General features: G+C 39.5%; 1 protein-coding gene across 2 annotated transcripts in view; it reads left to right on the forward strand.

The window, feature by feature from the left end:
- LOC126248805 (uncharacterized) overlaps window positions 1–21,556 on the forward strand; it is a 591,690-nt gene that overhangs the window by 545,088 nt on the left and 25,046 nt on the right. For both annotated transcript variants that reach the window (XM_049950200.1, XM_049950201.1), the window contains exons 13-14: window positions 9,207–9,351; window positions 12,783–12,866. In XM_049950200.1, coding sequence (XP_049806157.1) covers window positions 9,207–9,351; window positions 12,783–12,866 — 229 coding nt within the window. The remainder of the gene's footprint in view (window positions 1–9,206; window positions 9,352–12,782; window positions 12,867–21,556) is intronic.

The following is a 21,556-nucleotide window of genomic DNA, read 5'->3' on the forward strand; positions in this document are numbered from 1 at the left end:
AAGTTGTTTCGTGACCGTGTTTACTGTCTGCTGTAACTGTTCATCATCGTCTCCTTTTAGTAGAATCGTGGTGTCATCTGCAAATATGATTGTTTTGTGTGTGTAAACATTTAAGCTTAGATCATTTATGTACAGAAGAAACAGAAGGGGTCCCAATACTGGTCCTTCGGGTACACCACATTTAATTTGTTTATAGTCAGATAAGTGATTAGATACAGTTTTTAGTTCAATATTTGTGTGCTTGATGCACACTGCTTGCATACGATTAGTCAGGAAGGAACTGATCCACTTGTTGGACAGACCTTGAATACCATATCTTTCTAGCTTTGATAGCAGAATTTTATGGTCCACCATGTCAAAAGCTTTTGACAAGTCAATAAAGACTCCTATTGTTTCCTGTTTTTTGTCCATCAGGTTTAGGGTGGAACTGATGTACTCATAGACAGCAGTTGTCGTTGACCTCTTATTTCTGAATCCATGTTGTTCATTACATAGGATGCTGTTTTTATTTATAAATTTCATAAGTTTCTCATACATAACTTTTTCCAGTACTTTAGAGATGCAGGAGGAATTAGTTGAATGTAGTCAATTATAGTCATTGGGAAAGGAATGGACAAGGTACAGGGACACAGTACTAGAAGTGGCTAAAGAATGTCTTGGAACAGTAGTGTATAAAGGTAGGATGAAGCAAACAGCTTGGTGGAATGACACAGTCAAGGCAGCCTGTAAAAGGAAAAAGAAGGCATATCAAAAATGGCTACATACTAGAACTCAGATAGACAGAGAAAGTTATGTTGAAGAAAGAAAGAAAGAAAGGCAAACGGATAATTGCAGCATCCAAGAAGAAATCTTGGAAACAGATTGGAGAATTTGGGTCATGCTTCTGGAAAACCATTCTGGAGTGTAATTAGCAGTCTTCAAAAGGGAGGTAAGAAGGAAATGACAAGTGTTTTGGACAGGTCAGGAAAACTGCTGGTGAATCCTGTTGATGCCTTGGGCAGATGGAGGGAATATTTTGAAGAGTTGCTCAATGTAGGTGAAAATACGATAAGTAATGTTTCAGATTTCGATGTACAATGGGATAGGAATGATGATGGAAATAGGATCACATTTGAGCAAGTGGAGAAAAGGGTCAATAGATTGCAGTTCAATAAAGCGGCTGGGGTGGATGAAATTAAGACAGAACTCATCAAATACAGTGGAATGTCAGGTCTTAAATGGCTACACAGGATAATTGAAATGGCGTGGGAGTCGGGACAGTTTCCATCAAACTGGACGAAAGCAGTAATCACATCAATCTTTAAACATGGAAACAGAAAAGATTGTAACAACTACAGAGGTATCTCTTTAATCAGCGTTGTGGGTAAAATCTTCTTAGGTATTGTTGAAAGGAAAGTGCGAGTACTAGTTGAGGACAAACTGGATTAAAATCAGTGTGGGTTTAGGCCTCTTAGAGGTTGTCAGGACCAGATCTTTAGCTTACGGCAAATAATGAAGTGTTATGAGTGGAACAGGGAATTGTATCTAGGCTTTATAGATCTAGAAAAGGCATATGACCCAATTCCTAGGAAGAAATTATTGTCCGTTCTACGAGATTATGGAATAGGAGGCAAACTTTTGCAAGCAATTAAAGGTCTTTACATAGTCAGGCAGCAGTTAGAGTTGACGTTAAACTGAGTTCGTGGTTCAGAGTAGTTTCAGGGGTAAGACAAGGCTGCAGCCTGTCTCCACTGTTGTTCATATTATTTATGGATCATATGTTGAAAACAATAGACTGGCTGGGTGAGATTAAGATATGTGAACACAAAATAAGCAATCTCGCATATTCGGATGACTTACTTGTGATGGCAGATTCGATTGAAAGTTCGCAAAGTAATATTTCAGAGCTAGATCAGAAATGTAAGGGCTGTGGTATGAAGATTAGCATCTCCAAAACGAAAGTAATGTCAGTGGGAAAGAGATATAAACGGATTGAGTGCCAAATAGGAGGAACAAAGTTAGAACAGGTGGATGGTTTCAAGTACTTAGTATGCATGTTGTCACAGGATGACAACATAGTGAAAGAACTGGAAGTGAGGTGTAGCAAAGCTAATGCAGTGAGCACTCAGCTACGATCTACTCTCTTCTTTAAGAAGGAAGTCAGTACCAAGACTAAGTTATCTGTGCACTGTTCAATCATTCGACCAACTTTGTTGTATGGGAGCGAAAGCTGGGTGGATTCAGGTTACCTTATCAATAAGGTTGAGGTTACGGATATGAAAGTAGCTAGGATGATTGCAGATACTATTAGATGGGAACAATGGCAGGAGGGTGTCCACAATGAGGAAATCAAAGAAAAACTGGGAACGAACTCTATAGATGTAGCAGTCGGGGCGAACAGGCTTAGATGGTGGGGTCATGTTACACGCATGGGAGAAGCAAGGTTACCCAAGAGACTCATGTGTTCAGCAGTAGAGGGTAGTAAGAGTCGGGGTAGACCAAGGAGAAGGTATGTGGATTCGGTTAAGAATGATTTTGAAGTAATAGGCTTAACATCAGAAGAGGCACCAATGTTAGCACTGAATAGGGGATCGAGGAGGAATTTTATAAGGGGGACTATGCTCCAGACTGAATGCTGAAAGGCATAATCAGTCTTAGATTATTATTATTATTATTATTATTATTATTATTATTTTCCTACAAAAAAGTTATAGTAATTTTTTTCTTTAGTGTCGGTTTGCTGCATAGCTTTGTAGCATTTTCCCCTAAGTTTAATAAACACATAAGATACACGTAATAGAGACTTCAGTCATCAGTAATGTGTTCTTCTTCACTATTTACAACAATCTGCCAGTGTTGGAACTATTTTTTGATTTTGGAATTGTAGAAATCACAGTGTCTTGAAATGAAGAACTTGTTGAGCCATATTTCGAGCACATTTTCATATGGAAAAGAAGTTCCTTGAAGGTTGTTTCATAGAGAGTGGAAAAGGTGAAAAATCTGAGGGTCCAAGATCAGGTGAATAAGGATGACTTCCTAACCCAACCCCTGTGCAGTGTTTTTTGTCAGTCTAGAAGAATCTGAATGGCTGTTATCATGGAGTAGCATCACTTCCTGCAGTCTTCCTGGTCATTGTTCATGGATTGCACCGGCAGGATGTCTAAGTTGTTGACAATAAATATCAGCAGTGATGATTACACTACAGGGAAGCAGTTCATAGTACACCATACCATCACTGTTCCACCAGATGCATAACAGTAACTTTTGTGGATGCATGAATGTCTTTGTACAGGGAGCTGCTACTTTGTTTGAGCTCAACCTTTCCTGTCTTTTCCTTATGTTCACACAGACACCATTTCTCATCACCAGTAATGATAGATGATAAGAATGGTTAGTGTAGTTCATAAGCCAGTTGATCACAAGCAAGCAGAGTTCCACATATGGCCACCTGTTGAATATTGTGATTTTGGCTTGGAGCATGTGGTACCTGTACACCCAATTTTAGAACCTTCCCTATCGCATGCAAATTTCACACGATGGTGGAATGATCAGTTAATAACATTTGCCAGTTCTTGAGTACACTGATGTGGACCATTGTGGATTAATGAGTTCAAACAATCCTCATCAGACCCAGAAGGTCTTCCTGAATATGCAGTCACTAATGTCAAAACACCCTCCTTACAATGAGAAAATCCTGTTCTTTCTGTGCTGTTTCCAATGGCATTATCCCCATACGCGTTGCAGATGTTTCTAGCTGCCTCGATTACTGTCACTGCTCTATTGAACTCGAACAGAAAAATGTGTTGGAAATGTTAAGATTTCTCCACTTGGCACTCATTTGTAGTGTCTATAGCTCCCCTCACTATCCCCAAATGACAAAATGACAATATATAAACTCGGATAAACAAATAAAAAGGACAATCGATAATCAAACCTGTAGCAGACTGAAGATTGAGAAGGTGATTCATCACTTCATCTACCACACTTTCACAAGAATCAATTACAGTGTGTTTAACAAAGCTACATTGATACCTAATGAATCACCGATGATGCAGTGTGCATACATGCCCAGGGTGTGGACACTCTCCACAGAGTGGATTAACACTGCATGGAATACAGATATGAGTTACAAATAATACTAATGCAACAACTGCATGTGGACAGGTTCTATGTAAATCTCTGCTCATTGTTCTGCACTGCTAGAAGAGAAATTTATTCTTAATCATACTACAGCACAATTGTAGCATTTTTCTGTGAAAGGAAACTGCCCCCACTTTTAGCAGTGTTCTCTTTTCATTTTGCAGACTGACTATATCTCCCCCAGGATTTCCTGTCCAGTCCTCTAATGGGAGTAGACTAAGTAACTTAACTGACCTCATGTTTATAAAGTGCAGTTATTTTCAGTTTATTAAATGAGTACTTATTTGCAGTTTTTAAGTGAGCTTTTACGTAAAATATATTCCTATAACTAAAGACTGAGAAGTGTATAATTTGTAGTATGATGTTGTCTGTAACCTGTATGGTATTGGTATGACAGGAATTGGTTTTGTAAATGAAGAACCTAGCTGCAGTCTGTCATTGGCAGTATATTGTAGAGCCATCTAATTGTGTTGTGGGGATTTAATGAATAAGCAGAAAGTTACTGCCTGTCTCTGACAATTACTTCTGTTACTGGTGGACTGCGTAAACCTCTTCCCTTCAGGAATTACTGGCACTTGTAGAGTTCGCTGCACCAAGTGGAGTCGGTGTCAACAGCTGCTCTGAGGTCGATACTTTGGTTCCCATTAGATCATTGAAGTTGGGCACGGCCAATACTTTGTTGGGTGACTGTACCAGTATGCTCCCTCCCTCTCCCTCCCTCCCTCTCCCTCCCTCCCTCTCCCTCCCTCCCTCCCAAGGTGTGTTCGAATATGTCTGATGGAATGGGACTTACTATGTTAAAGTCTAGAAAAGTTGTCAGCTGTAATGCATTGACTTTTGTTGATATATCTGAAGTTCCATAACTCTTAGCTAACCTACCTTTGTTGTTGGAGAAGACAATTTAAGCCTGTGGGCCTCTTCAGAAGTTGGATGAACTGAGGCTGTAGTCAGTTGACAGCTCCAGCTGTTGAATGCTTTTACATAATAGCTCACTTAACATCTGAAAATAACTACTCATTTAATAAAATAAAAAAAAACTGAACTTTATAAACAAGAGATTAGTGAAGAAATTTTGTTTCCTCACTTGACAGAACTGGACATGAAAAGCATAGTCTTTCTACAAAATGAAAAGCAAGCAGCTCTCGTGGTGCGACTTTCTGGAATAATGCTACAGCTGTTATATGCAGGATGACTAAAAATCAATTTCCCATATAGCAGTATATAACAGTGTGCAGAAATTTACGTAGATTCTGTCCATATCTGTTTCTTGCATTAGTAGTGTTAGTAACTCACATCTGCATTCCGTGTGGTGTTCACACACTTTGTAGAAAATAGACACCCCACCCCACATTTCCAGGCACTGTGTGTCCAGTGATTAATAAGGTGCACTGTAGAGGGTCGGTGTAGCTTTGTGACACACCCTGCAGTCAGTTCTTGAGATGCTGGGGGGCAATCACATGCTCCCTCTTCAGATTGCAGGCTTATAATGGAGGGTACTGCAAGAACACATTCCAGTGACATACATTCCCTAGCACTTCTATCCTCCATCTCCACGCATTCCACCCTTTTACACACCCAGAACACAATGTACCTCTAATACAACTGTTGTGCCTGTAGGTGTGGCACACACATTTAGTATTTGTTCTTAACCCACTTCATTTAACAGTAAACAGTAATTTTATATCATTATGACACTATTTTCAATAATCTATGATTTTTCAATGCCCTACAATGCAGAAACTGTTGGTCCTAGGGAAATATGGATTGGACCATTTTTGTAGGAAATTTAATATAGAAGCTAGAGTTTTCTAGTTATTCAATAAAAACATAAAGTGACCTTCAAATGTGTCCCCACCCTCACAGGTGGGGACTTTTGGTATGGTGTTTGTGATGCTCCCACCTACCACTGTACAAAAATTTACAGCTCCACTAACTTCCTTGCCACATTTATTCCTTTTAGCAGTAATATTGGTAGACTGGATTGGGATTGGTAAGATAATGTTCTAAAATACTGTGCCAAATAATTTACTCTTCTAGATAAAGGAAATATAGTGCAATCAGAAATGCAGTAGCACCATGAGAATTTTTGTCTTGATACTTTGTTATTACATCAGTAACTTGTGCATGAAATTTGTTGAAAAAATTTACTCACCAACCAATGCCCTGGCATAATTTTTTTTCCGAAGAGTGCAATTATAGCTGCATAAGAGCTAAAAGAGCATCTTGAAGGACCAGGCACCTAATCCGTAAGCTTGTGTCTGGGGAACATTTTCATGAAGAAATACTCTGAAGCTAGTTCTAGTCAGCATTGCAAATGAACTGTAAAATATTTGGGGCATGGTCACATTTAATCAGTTTTGGACGTTCTCTGCTACTTCAAAAGTGTTAATTCAATTTACTTGTGACAGATCTCACCTGTGGCTTGCATAAGGATAAAGGATACATTATTGAAGTAGCACACCTTGTAACACTTGACATACCTCCTCTCTACAGCTAATTATACAGCTGCAACAGTGCCATTAACTTAAAAAAATATTTTAGCATGTAATGTTGAAATAGGACTAGTATGCAGAATTTATAAAATACCTAGCTAGTTGTTGAAAATAACACATCAGCTTGGGTCTGCGAGAGGTTCGGGTCATAATGCAGACTATGGAATGAAACAAACATTTTTTTTTATCAGATGACCATTTTTGTCAAAAACGATAATGGTCAATGTCTTAAAGTTGGTTCACAACTGATAGAAGAATTACATCTTAACTTACAAACTGCAATTGATTGGCACTCTAGTGCACCTAGTGTTATTCTTCAAATACTTTCATAATTGTCACAGATAAATTATTTGTTACTGCCATTTTTACATATAAAGATTTTCAATGACAAATATTTGTAAAGTTTTAGTGTGATAACATGTTCCATGTGGATAACAAAAACATCTGAAATTGTGACAACTGCAACACCACAAGATGATTATCTGAAATAATCTTACTTTATTACATAATAATTGCTGCTTTATAAAAACTGTTGGCATTTTATGTTCAGACAGTGATATAAGAAGTATACAAACTGTGGATAAATATACAATTTTTATTGCTTTCATTTATAAACATTCCAATGTCAAAGTATTAGTAATTCATACATAAACAGATCTTTAAAATCATGTCAAAGGTTGTGAATATTTGAAATGTTTGAATTTTGAATGATAGACCTTGTTGCTTTCCAGACACTGTTATGGTATAAATTTCTGCATTTTACATAAAAATTACATTACATAAACATTTTTTTCTTCCTGGATCTGAAACTACTAAATTGTCTGACTCAAAGTTTCACTCTGTGTAGCTTTGTAATTGTTCATATGAAATAAGATGATGAACTTTACCTTCTGTAGGTTATTAAATAATGATTAATATGTGTTACAGAAAGGAAGTCATATATGTACAGTGACACTATAAAATACCATTATAAAATACAGTGTATCACATATTTAATTTGAAAAGTGTATCGCCTGCTTCTGTATGAATCTGGTATCGGGTATTTTATTTAGCTTACTCATCTGGCCAGTTAAATTATACATTATAAAGCATTACTTTATGCTGGGGTTGATTCAGTGCTGAACATCTTGTGACAAATACTTATTGTGGCACTATCCCATGATAACCTCAGTAGTCCTTCTACTCCATTGACGAATATTTTAATAGAAACAAATGATGTATTGTATATATTCAAAATATTAGTATTTTTATTTCAGCTTAAAAAAAAATAAAAATAAAAATAAAAAATTGACATGTTCTACATCCATGAAGATCTCCTCAGCACAGATCTATGGAACAAAAACGAATCTAACCTAATCTAGTACAATGTTTCCCACAAAGAAATTTACTTCCTAAAAATAGTTTGTATTGGCAGCAGTTTTGAAGTAACATTCCAGTACAATACAACAAATGTTGTCTGAGATCTGTGTATATGAGGAATCAATTGCCAACTTAAGTATGAAATCATTGATTGAAAACATACTGTTCATAGTCCCTTTTTGAAATTGTGAATCGGGGATGGAAAAAGGAATTCACAAGGGGCAACAATCACATTACTGCAATCATCATATCATGGAAAAAAATTGTTCACAATTACTAAATTTGGAGAGCAGTATTTACAGAATATGCCTGAATGTTTCCCTGAAGTTCTGTATTACCAGGCACCTCATAGCCAGACTTCAATATGTGCATGACACTAAAACTTTAATCTTGTACTGCATTCATTTTATGCCATTGGTGTATGAAATGGCAACACAGTTTCTCAAACGGGGAAAATTATTACAGTGAAAGATATCAATGATACAATCTGATATGACTAATTAAAAATGGGAGAATGTAAAGAGTAAACTGAAGGCTAAAAACAGGAAATAAGGTATCATTATGGTCCCTTTTTGATGGCTTAAGACTACTACTGAGAAAAAGTAACTAATGAGAATATGTGACAAAGTTTTTATTGGTCCTGTAGTACATAAATGAAACTAATCTTCAGAGGTGTTTCAATTGGTGGTGGTGGTGGTGGTGGTGGTGGTGGTGGTGGTGGTGGTAGTAGGATGAGGAGGAAGTTAGGGGCAGGGGTAGCATTGTTAAACTTACTAACAGTTCCTCAGACATGCACATCTACTTAAGTTTCAGACTTAGGATCTAAGGTGAAATGTTGCTTAAAAGATAATAAATTCGATAAAGCAGCGTGGAAAAAACACTAATTAAAACAGTTATTTTCCTGTTAACATAACAATCAGTTATAACTAACTTCCCACTAATTGTGAACATATTTACAGCTATTCAGATAGTGAAGAGACAGGTTTTACATGACACTGAAGTCAGATTGTGCATATGTAGACTCGATCTGAAATTTCTTGTCCTTGCTGAACAAAATATGTAACTCAGGTTTTGTGAGAGTAGTATGAATATTTAAAGAATATGAAGAACAATAAAAATTGTCATTAATGTGGCTAATTTTTTTTTGTAATACATTGTGTAACACGTTATGCGCTTTATTATTATTATTATTATTATTATTATTATTATTATTATTATTTTATGTTAATGTTACAGAAAGAATGGCCTAACATACCACAACCCTAAAGTTGGTCAGTGGAGTAAAAGACTCATTCCTTTGGAGGCAGCTGCTATGGACAACAGTTACGTTCTTTTGTTCATAATCTCAAATACCTCGCGTTCTGTTGCTGCTATGGCTGTGGTATGTATACATATATTCTTGTAGATATTTGTGGTTGTTGCTAATTTAATTCAGTCATTCCGCTGGATAATAATACTAATGAAAATTTTGGTAAAAGGATTTTCTGTTGTGTTCTATAAAGTGGACCTGTTCCTGTAGTAATCTTTGAAACACATTACGCAGTGTATTGGGCACTGATAACTTCACCGTTGAGTGCACATAAACCCCAAAAACACACATACATAGTGTGTATTAACATTACACTTATGCTTTTGGTTATTTGACATGGCAATGTATCTGTATATGTTAAAAATAGTGTCAACTTAATCTACGAAGTTATAGATATAAGTGCACTGTGCATAGAAGCAAAATTTGAAGCTGCAGCCATAATGTTGTCAAAACAGGAAATTATAATTGCTTCAGTATACAACCATCCCCCCTCCCCCCCCCCAAAAAATAAGAAAAAAAAAAACACTTTGAACATCTGTTTGTGGAGCTTCTGGAGAAAGTGATACTCTTGCTGCTCAAATACAAATATTACAGAATACTAATATTTGGTGATATCAATATAGACATTCGGTTTAACAATATAAAGGTTGATCACCTGCTAAATACATTAAGATCCCATAACTTCAGTAGTGTAAATGACAAATACAAAGGACAGGAAGCATGTCTAGACAACATAATATGTAAATTTCATTTAAACAAAACAGAATTACACACAATCAAGCTAGCCATGTCAGACCATGAGGGACTGTGGCTCAGACAAACTCTTAACAATAAAGTAACTGGAACTTTTACAGGTTGTAGAAAAATTGTAAGACCAATTAATCAATTAATGAGCTAAACAAGTTGACAAGTAAACTGAATTCAATAAAATGGAATAAAATAACAACCACTGGAGGTGCGAATGAATCTACCAAAAAATTTTTAAAACTGTTAACAGAAAATTTTGAGGCATGTGTCCTAAACACTGCAAGAAAATATCAAAGCAAAATCGTTACACCAAACCACAAAATATAAAAAGGTGGTAAACCCCACATCTAAGTAGAATAAGAATCATAATGCTACTCTATCATGATAGGCCCAAGCACAATAATGCTGACAAGAAAATATATATGAAAGTGAAAAGGATTTACAGGTCTGAAATCAAGGCAGCTAAGTGCAAATCAAATGATACACATATACTGAACTCAGTGAATAAATGCAAAGCTGCATGGGAAATTATTAAAACAGAAATAAACTGTTACGATAAAGTATATCAGACACAAATTCCACCTGATATTCTAAATACACATTTTGTCAGTCCTCAACCAGATAACAGCATAATGGAGAATGTGTGTAAGGCAGAGGCACTGCTGCCAGAAATGAGCAGTAAGCAGACAGACAAATTTCACTGGACTTGGTTAACTGAGATGATGATAGCTGTGCTCAGTAATTCTAGAACAGAGGGTTACTATGGTCTCTCAAATTATTTAATATATCAGAAATCAATTTGTAACATCACTGACTAAAATAATCAACAAAATTCTAAATGAAGGTAATTATCCGGAATGTTTAAAAATATCTGTAGTTAAACCAGTACATAAGAAAGGAGATACAGCATCTCCAGATAACTATCAGCCAATATCACTTATACCCATAGTATAAAAAATAATAGAATACTGCATGCATAAACAGATGAGTCAATATTTTGAACATAATGATATACTTATCTCCTCACAGTATTGTTTCAGATCCAACCTTTCTACAGTCAAAGCAGTTGAGACTATGTTAACAAAAATATACAATTGTTTTGAAAATAAAGATATTATCTGTGCAACACTGTTGGACCTCAGGAAAGCTTTTGGTATGCTCTCCCACAATATTCTCATAAAGTTCTACCATTACGGATGAGAGAGAATGCTCTACGCCTAATGCAGGCTTACTTGGACAATAGAAAACAGTCAGTTCAGGTAAATAATCAAGCGTCAGAATGTCTCCCAGTTGTACAGAGTATACCTGAAGGATCTGTTCTTTGACCTTTCCTTTTCATTATTTATATAAAGATTTACCTGCAGTTGTACCATGTGATGCAGTGATATATGCTGATGACACAACACTCATCACATGTGATACCAACCTTGAAAATGTGCAACACAGCATGGCAGCAGAAATGGAGAGATGTACTACTTTGTTTGAGGCAAATGCACTGCAGGATAATGATAGTGAGACTGAAAGCTATTGTATTCGGTCTGAATGCTCAGCTGGGATACCCACACAGTGCAGTTATGTGGCAATTTGGCATGTGTCATCTATCTGCTGTACAAGCTGAGAAGCAGTGTCAGTAAAGAACTTCTGTTATATGCATATTTTGCAGTCTTTCATTTGCACCTGATTTATGGAACACTACTGTGGGGCAACTCCATAAGCTCAAAATTAGTGTTCAAATGGCAAAAGAAGGCTATAAGGTGCATAGCAGGACTTAGCTCATATGAATCATGTTGCGATTATTTTAAAAAACTAAATATAATGACAGTGCCTGGCCTGTATATTTACAACTGCCTTGTCTTCATTAAAGAGAATCTGAGTAAATTTGACTTAAGGAGGACAGTTCATACGGTTAATATGCCAATGCTAGGCTTGCAAAGACATATAAGGGTTAAAAATAGCTTGGTCCTGTCTACTTCAACAAATTACCTGAAAACGTCTACACAGAGCCAGTAAATAAATTTAAAACTAATTTTTTTGAGGTGGATGAGAACTAAAGAAATTTACTCTGCTCAAGAGTTCTAAGAGTATGTGACAAATGACCCACTTTCCTTATGAGAACGAACAATAAATTAACTGCAAACTGTACACATGTCACAGTGTGGAACTATATTATTACTGTTTCATGTACTTACGATTAATTATCTGTTTTATTATTTATTTGTCATTCACTCAACTATGTAGTTCATTTATCTTGTAACTGATCTATTGGGAAACTTCTTGTTTTTATTGTCATTTGCATAAATACGTATTTATCCATCTTGGATTATTATATTTTAGTTAATGACATTTGTTGTAGTTTATATTATTACTATTGTGTTAACACTGATGACACCAGTTGCATGTAAATATGCTCAAAGGTGGAATAAAACATTTGTATTTATTTGTATTTGATTGTAATTTCTCCATATTGTGAAGAACTGGTTTCTGGACTATTGCTATCAAATTGAGTTACATATCAATTGAAATTGGTTCCCATTTGACAAAGGCATTAAAACTTGTTGTAAGAATGACTAAACATCATTTTTCTCGTGTTTCTAAGGGAGTATATTAACAAAATAAGTGTGTGTGTGTGTGTGTGTGTGTGTGTGTGTGTGTGTGTGTGTGTGTGTGTACTGTAGACAATAGTTGTTATTTGGTTGTGGTAGTGGTACCAGCAAGATCAATATCAATTTGGGTTGTTAATTAAAAGTTTCTTGCAGGCTGCTCACTACATTGGATTGGGCTGCAATGTTGTATTGTGTGTACAACATCTGGCAGATGACTGTGTACTGGGCAGTGACAAAGTAAGTTTTAAATGTATATTTGTGTTTCCAAGCTATTAAGATAATTAAAAGTTGTTAGAACACTATACATAGCATGGGAATCGATCAGGCTCTAGGCTGATGCCACTAAAGGAGAATGGAGATAGCAGTGAATAATTTTCGGTATTTTGTAAATGGAGAATTGGGAGAACAAATCATTCTTGCACATTAAATGTTATTTATAGATTATTCATTTTAAAGTAACCCAGTGAACAGAGTACAGTGTAAATCAGTTTAGAGAGATGGCAGTGTCACTGTGTCCGTGTCCGTCCCTCTCCCTCACTGGTAAGGAACCCTTATTGATGAATAACACTTGATAACTGGTGGAACAAGTGCCTTTTAAGCCACTTCTTTCATGTATCAGTTAGATTTTCTTAAGATACTTCCTATCAATCTGGCGTCTTCTTCCCCTGCTATTGGTTTCATGTGACTATTTCACTGTGAGTCATTCTGGATAATTATGGTAGATATTTTACAGTAGGTAATGTTTCCAGCAGTTTCTCATCAGTAGTGTAGTTGTGCAGTAGTGATTTGTTTCCATATGAATACACAATATGTTCATTTATTTATGTTCATGTTTAACTGCATTCATCAGTCCTCTGAAAGTCATTCTGCAAATTGATACCGTCACCTGGCATTGATACTTTCATACACACAACTGCATCGTCTGTGAACAGTCTTGAGGAGCAACCAACACTTTCCACTAGATCCTTTGTTGTTGTTGTTGTTGTTGTTGTTGTTGTGGTCTTCAGTCCTGAGACTGGTTTGATGCAGCTCTCCATGCTACTCTAAAATCCTTCATACAGAATGTAAACAGTAATGGCCCTATAACACTTCCTTGAGGTACTTTGGAAATTACCTTTACAGTTGTTGATTTTGTTCTATTAAGAGTGATGTGTTCAGTTCTGCCTGTATTCAATCCAGTCACAAATCTAATCTAGTTCTTGTTAAGACCATAATTTTTTCACTAAATGGCAGTGTAGGACAGTGTCAAATGCCTTCTTGAAGTAAAGGAACACAGTATCCATGTGAGTGCTGGCGGCACAGCAGACACCAACCAGTGGCTGAAGAAGCCACAGGTCGCTGGTCGACGGGCTTCGCGATCCTCTTCGGTCCCGGAGACTGACTCCAATAAGCCCTCTCAACAACGGCAACCAAAGGAACAGCGAGAGAGAACGACTTTGAAGACCCGTAAGACCAAGACACCTGCGGTGGCACCTACTCCACTGCTACCTAAAAGCTCTGCGTCTGACGATGAGGTGGAGATCCTTGCGTCTGCTGAGTACCTCAATCTCGCCGGTCCCTCAGACGCAATGGATAGCACTTGCACGGGTGCTCCATTGGAGGCAGCAGGTGACCCAGTGGCGTAATCTGCCTTCCCAGTCCCGTCACGCCTTTCTCCGCCATGGACAATACCATCCTCCAGTGGAACTGCAGCGGTTTCTTCCACCATCTAGCTGAGCTCTGCCAACTTATCAGCCTTCACCATTTCTCCTGCATTGCTCTTCAGGAAACTTGGTTTCCAGCAATCCGAACCCCCGCCCTCCGTGGCTATCGGGGTTGTTATAAGAACCGGACACCGTATGAAAGGGTGTCTGGTGGCGTCTGCCTCTATGTCCTTCACACTCTGCACAGCGAGTCTGTCCCTCTCCAAACACCTTTAGAGGCTGTCGCTGTTCGGGTGTGGACGCCACAGGCTGTTACCGTCTGCAGTCTTTACCTTCCACCGGATGGTGATGTCTCGCAGCATGTCCTGGCTGCACTGATAGCCCAATTGCCGCCATCTTTCTTGCTACTGGGCGATTCCAACGCCCATAACCCTCTGTGGGTTGGGTCAGTGGCAACAGGTCGAGGCGCCACCGTTGAGCATTTATTGTCGCAGTTCGATCTCTCGATTTTAAATGATGGTGCCTTCACACACTTCAGTGTGGCGCATGGCACATACTCCGCCATTGACCTTTCAATCTGTAGCCCTAGCCTCTTACCATCTGTCCAATGGAGTGTGCATGACAACCTGTGTGGTAGTGACCACTTTCCAATCTTTCTGTCACTACCACAGCGTCACTCTTATGGGCGCCCTAGCAGATGGGCTATGAATAAGGCTGACTTGGACTTGTTCTCCTCCACTGCCGCTATTGAGTCTCTCTCTATTGATGACATTGATGCGGAGGTTCAATCGGTCACCACCGGCATTGTTACTGCCGCCGAATCTGCCATCTGCCATTCCCCGTTCCTCTGGGTCCCCTCAGCGGCGTACTGTGCCTTGGTGGTCGCCTGAGATTGCTGCAGCGATTAAAGATCGCCGGCGGGCGCTACAGCGTCACAAGCGACATCCCTGCATTGAACACCTCATCACCTTCAAACGGCTGCGTGCGCGGGCCCGCAGCCTTATCCGCCAAAGCAAGCAGGAGTGCTGGGAGCGGTATGTGTCCACCATTGGCCTCCATGTCTCTCAATCGCAGGTCTGGACCAAGATCCGACGCCTCTATGGCTATCGGACCCCTGTCAGCGTCCCTGCGCTCTCACTGAATGGAGCAGTTTGTACAGACTCCGACGAAATTGCCAACAGCTTGGCAGAGCATTTTGCTCTTAGTTCCGCTTCTTCCAATTACCCACTGGCCTTCCGCTCCATTAAAGAGCGGATGGAACGTCGGAGCCTTTAGTTTCGCACCCACCACCCAGAATCTTACAGTGCTCCATTCAGTGAGTGGGAATTTCACAGTGCCCTAGCCGCTTGCCCTGATACCGCTCCTGGGCCAGATGGCATCCACTGTCAGATGCTGAAACACCTTTCAGTGGACTGCCAGCGGCGCCTCCTCGATCTTTACAACTGTCTTTGGGTCGAGGGGGAGTTTCCGTCGCAATGGCGGGAAAGCATTGTCATCCCCATTTTGAAACCTGGAAAGAGCCCTCTGGAGGTGGACAGCTACCGTCCCATTAGCCTCACCAACGTTCTTTGCAAGTTGCTTGGTGAGCCGGCGCTTGAATTGGGTACTGGAGTCTCGGGGCCTTCTGGCTCCGTCTCAGGGTGGGTTCCGTAAAGGCCGCTCCGCCACCGACAATCTGGCGAGCCTGGAGTCGGCCATCCATACTGCCTTTCTGCCGTTAGCACCTGGTCGCTGTCTTTTTCGACATGCAGAAGGCATACAATACAACATGGCGTCATCACATCCTTTCTACACTTCATGGATGGGGTCTTCGGGGTCCGCTGCCGCTTTTTATCTGCAATTTTCTGTCGTATCGTACCTTCCGCGTGCAAGTCGCGGCCTCATATAGTTCCTCCCATGTCCAGGAGAACGGTGTGCCACAGGGTTCTGTTTTAAGTGTCTGCCTGTTTTTAATAGCCATTAACGGGCTCGCTGCAGCCGTGGGCAATTCTGTCTCCACTTCCCTGTATGCTGACGACTTCTGCTTTTACTATAGCTCTATTGGCATTGCAGCTGCTGAACGTCAGCTACAGGGTGCAATCCGCAAGGCGCAGTCTTGGGCTGTAGCGCGTGGTTTTCAGTTTTCGGCTGCCAAGACCCGCGTTATGCATTTCTGCCGGCACCGAACAGTCCATCCTGCGCAGCGGCTTTATCTTGACAGCGAACTTCTTGCTGTGGTGGAGACCCACAGGTTTTTGGGTGTACTTTTTGGTGCCCGGTTGACTTGGCTGCCTCATATTCGGCAGCTTAAACAGGCGTGTTGGCGGCATCTCAATGCTCCGCAATGCTTGAGCCACACCAGCTGGGGTGCCGACTGATCTACCTTGTTACGGCTCTACCAGGCGTTAATCCAGTCCTGTCTGGATTATGGGAGCCTGGCTTATGGCTCCGCTTCCCCATCTGCGTTGCGGGTACTGGACCCAATACTACACAGCGGGATACGACTTGCCACTGGTGCCTTCCGCACCAGCCCTGTGGACAGTGTACTAATGGAGGCAGGTGTCCCTCCCCTGCGGTTACAGCGCCAACGTTTGCTGGCCGCTTATGCTGCCCATGTTTTTAGCTTGCCCGGGCATCCAAACTATCTTCTCCTGTTCCCGCAATCGGTCGTCCATCTGCCAGAACGTCGGCCCCGGTCTGGTTGTACGATCGCGGTCCCCATCAAAGAGCTTCTCTCCGGGCTTAGGGTTTTCACTGTTCCACCTCCTTTCCGGGCCACTTTGCGTACTCCCCCATGGTGTGTTCCTCTCCCTTGCCTTCGGCTCGACTTGGCACTGGGCCCGAAGGACTCCGTCCCTCCAGAGGCCTTCCGCCGCCGCTTTTATTCCATCCTGGCCACGTATCAGGGCTCTGGCATTGTTTAAACTGACGGTTCGATGGTTGCTGGTCGTGTCTGGTATGCGCTAACTCTAGGGGACCATTCCGAACAACGTTCCTTGCCGGATGGCTGCAGCGTTTACACTGCTGAGCTGGTTGCCATCTTTCGTGCCCTAGAGTATATCCGCTCCTGCTCAGGTGAGTCCTTTGTTATCTGTAGCGATTCCCTGAGCGGTTTATGAGCTCTCGACCAGTGTTTCCCTCGTTCTCGTCTGGTGATGGCTATCCATGAGTCCCTGCATACTCTTGCCCGTTGCGGCCGCTCTGTGGTCTTTGTGTGGACCCCCGGTCATGTCGGTATCCCGGACAATGAACGTGTTGACCGCCTGGCCAAACAGGCCACCAGTGAACCCACTCTAGACATTGGCCTTCCGGAGACTGATTTGAGGGTGGTCTTAAGCCGCAAAGTTATCTCGCTCTGGGACGCTGAATGGTGCGGTCTGACCACCCGTAACGAACTCCGTGCCATCAAGGAGACGACGACTGTGTGGCACTCCTCCTTGCGCGTCTCTCGCAAGGAGTCTGTCGTCCTATGCCGACTGCGCATTGGGCACACACGGATGACCCACGGCCACTTATTGCGCCGTGAGGACCCACCTCTATGTCGCTGCGGCTCCATTTTATCTGTGGTCCACATTTTCTTGGAGTGTCCGCTTTTAGCTGTGCTCAGGCAGACGTTCGCACTGCCTGACACGCTCCCTGCCCTTTTAACTGATGACCCTGCTATGGCTGGCTTAGTTTTAAGTTTTATTCGAGCAGGGGGTTTTTATCATTTAATGTGAGTGTTTCTGTTTTTTAGTGTTGATTCTGGCTTTTGGCCTCCGATTTTAAACTGAGTTTTTAATGTGTTCTCGGTGGTTGGCTTTTCCTTTTTTTTCTCTATGGTCGGTGTGATTTTAATTTGTTTTGTCTGATCTCTGTCGGCGTATTTCTTGTCCCGTGTCGTCTGACGTCTTTCCTGCTGTTCGTTTTTATTCTCTTTGGGTGGTTTTAATTTTTTGGACAAAGGGACCGATGACTGGTGCAGTCTGGTCCCTCTAATCCCACAAACCAACCAATAGGTAAAAAATAAGTTGAGTTTGGGGCTCAAGTAGGAGAGTGAGAATGATAACCTCAGAAAAATCATGATTTGAATTTCAGAAGAGTTGCTCAACTGTGAATGCCATTTAAATGTTAACTCGCCAAATTTTACAAACCTAGCTGGTTGGCATTTTCTGTGACCTATCTTTGGCATTTGACTGTGAGCTGCAATATTCTCCTAGAAAAACTGAGATTTTGTGGAATTGATGGCCAAGTAATGGATAATGTCATGTCTAATCAAAGGAATGCAAATAATTCACCCAATGTAATTAGGGGACAATTTTCTAACTGGGGAAAATCACTTACGGGATTCCACAAGACTCAGTGTTAGGACACTGTTGTTTCTGATACATGTAAACAACCTTCCGTCTAATATACAATAAGCAGAATTAGTTCTTTTTGCGGATGATATTAGTATTGTAATCTACACACACACACACACACACACACACACATACATACAGCAACAGAAGAAAGGATAAGTAATGTTGGGAAAAGTATTATTGAGTGGCTTTCTGCATAATGTGTCTCTCAATTTCAAAAAGATCAAACACATTAAGTTCTACACATCTGTAGGTACTACACAAATGATAACATTAAAACATGGTGAGGAAATAATAAATTGGGTGGAAATATCAAAATAACTAGATGTACATACTGATGAGAATTTAAATTGGAAGAAACAGATTTTATATGTTGCAAAATAATGTAGTTCAACCACATTTCACTTCAAATCATTGCAAATTCTGGCGCGTGCTCACCCATGATTATCTTATAGATGTCTGTTCAAGAAGTTAGGCATTTTGACAATTGCTTAACAATATATTTATCCCCTTGTGAAGTTTGTTGTAAGTAACTCACTACAGTTAAAAAGGAACAACAGTGTACATAATTAGAATGCCAGAAGGAACAAAAAAATGACATTCGTTGTTCCATGTTAAGGTTGTCTTTAGCACAAAAATGTGGTGCACTACTCTGCACCAAAATTTTTGATCACTTACCAAATTCTGTGAGATGTCTGTTCCCAAATTTAACTTCATCTCAACTGAAAAATTTTCTCCTTGACAACTCATTTTAGTCCATAGATTTTAAAATCCGTAAAAGGTAGTTCATAGGAATTACTAATTAACACTGTATTAAAATCAAAACTTGTAAATGATCAGTGTTTAGCCATATTTACATAAGAATGTGTAATGTGAATGATCTAAAGTGATACATTCCAAACCATTAAGATTAATTGTAAAAATGATCCAAGGAATGCGAAACCAACTAATTAACCAACTCGCTCACAGTTCTTCACAGAGCATGCTGTCAGTCCAGTATGAGGATAAGTTTAATGCTGGCAATCACGAGGCATATATTCCTTAAAGGAGTAATCTCTGAACTACTATTCTGGGTTGATCGGACAATGTTCCATGGAACAGTTGCAAGGCACATCATAGTGTTTGGGAACAGTTCACAAGCTATTGTTAACATAATGGTTATGAACTAGCTACAGGGTACTGTAGAACTAACATGAAGCATGGTGGTATAGCCATATATATTTGTAAGAGACTGAAATTAATAGGTGAAGCTATAGATATAAGTAGTTTCTGTACTGAAACATATTTTGAAACATGCAGCTGTATTGTTTCCAAGTATTGGTATATTAGTTGTAACTGTGTATTGTACCCCTGACCAAAATAAGGACTTGTTTGTACAGAATTTTGAAAAACTTGAAGTATTCCTCCTTAAGAAGGAAAAAGTGCAGAGTTTTCATATTCAGTGATATAAATATAGACATTAGAATTAAAAGCAAAACTGTAAACTATATACTTAAAACATTAAGAGCACTTAACTTTTGCTGCAGAAACTATACGCCCATGAGACAATGCATGTCTGGACAACATAATCAGTAATTTTCAAATAAATGAAAGTGAGAGCAACATAATTAAATTAGGCATTTCAGATCATGATGGCCTTTGGCTTAAACTTCCACTATATAATAAAATAGGAAGCTATTTGGATGAGCCAGGTAGAACAATAGGAGAGTAAATGAAAAAAGCTCTTCTATTTAAAATCCAGGTGAAAACAAATAGACTGGGATTAAGTAATCACAGAAGTTACGAAATCTAATCAGTCAACCATTAAATTCCTAGATGTAGTAGTTAAAATATTTGAAGAAACCTGCAATAAACAGTACGAAGGAACCCACAAGAGTAACACCTCCACAAAACCAAAAGAATGGAAGAATGGTACACACCACAATTAAACAAGTTAAGAACAGTTATGCTCATGTATGCTCATGTATGCTCATGTGTTATGACAGGTCTCACCATAGTTAAGCAGATACAAATATGCACAAACTAGCCAGAAAACAGGTCTGAAATAAAGACATCAAAATGCAAAGCCAATGACACATTCATACTCAGTCTGTAAAACTACTAGGGTTCCATGACTATCAAAAACTTAATTGGGAAACTCGCACAGGCATGCTATGCAAAAAACTCTCACATGTAATCTTCTTGTTATGTAAACTGCGAGGCTCTGTTAGTAGAACACTCCTACTATATGCATACTTTGCCTTCTTCCACTCTCATCTCACTTATGGGATTATACTGTGAGGAAACTGCCCAATTTCAAAGACTGTGTTTAAATGGCAAAAAAAAAAAAAAAAAGGCAATCAGATGCCTTGTAGGACTACCACCCAGAGACTCGTGCAGGCAGCATTTTAAGGAATTAAATATAATGCCCTGGCTTGTATATTTGTAGTTGCCAGATATATGCCAAAGAAAATTTAAATAACTTTGACCTTAGGATGGCAATGCATTCACAATGGAAATGGAAATACAATTGACATCCCGTTTGCCAGACTGTTGAAGATTCACTGCAGTTACTAGTATCTAGCACCCACATTTTTTAACAAATTACCCAAAAGTGTGCATACTATGCCCATGGATAAATTCAAAGTAAAAGTAGCAAAATGGATAAAAAGTAAAGTATTTTATACAGTTCAAGAATTTCAAGAGAGTGCAATAAATGATATTGAATTTTGATGGTACATTTTATGAAAGGAGTATATATTACAAAATTAGAAATATAATATTATGCAGGCAATTTGTATACACTGTATCTCTAACTTTTATTAGATGACACCGATTACATGTAAAATGTTTAAAGGTGAATAAATATGAATAATAATAATAATAATAATAATAATAATAAGGCCCGGGAAAAGAATAGGCCTCCGGTATGTTCTGCCAGTCGTAAAAGGCGACGAAAAGAACAAACCACAAATAGGGCTAACCC

The sequence above is a fragment of the Schistocerca nitens genome, chromosome 3 (genome assembly GCF_023898315.1).
Source record: "Schistocerca nitens isolate TAMUIC-IGC-003100 chromosome 3, iqSchNite1.1, whole genome shotgun sequence".
NCBI classification, from domain to species: domain Eukaryota; kingdom Metazoa; phylum Arthropoda; class Insecta; order Orthoptera; family Acrididae; genus Schistocerca; species Schistocerca nitens.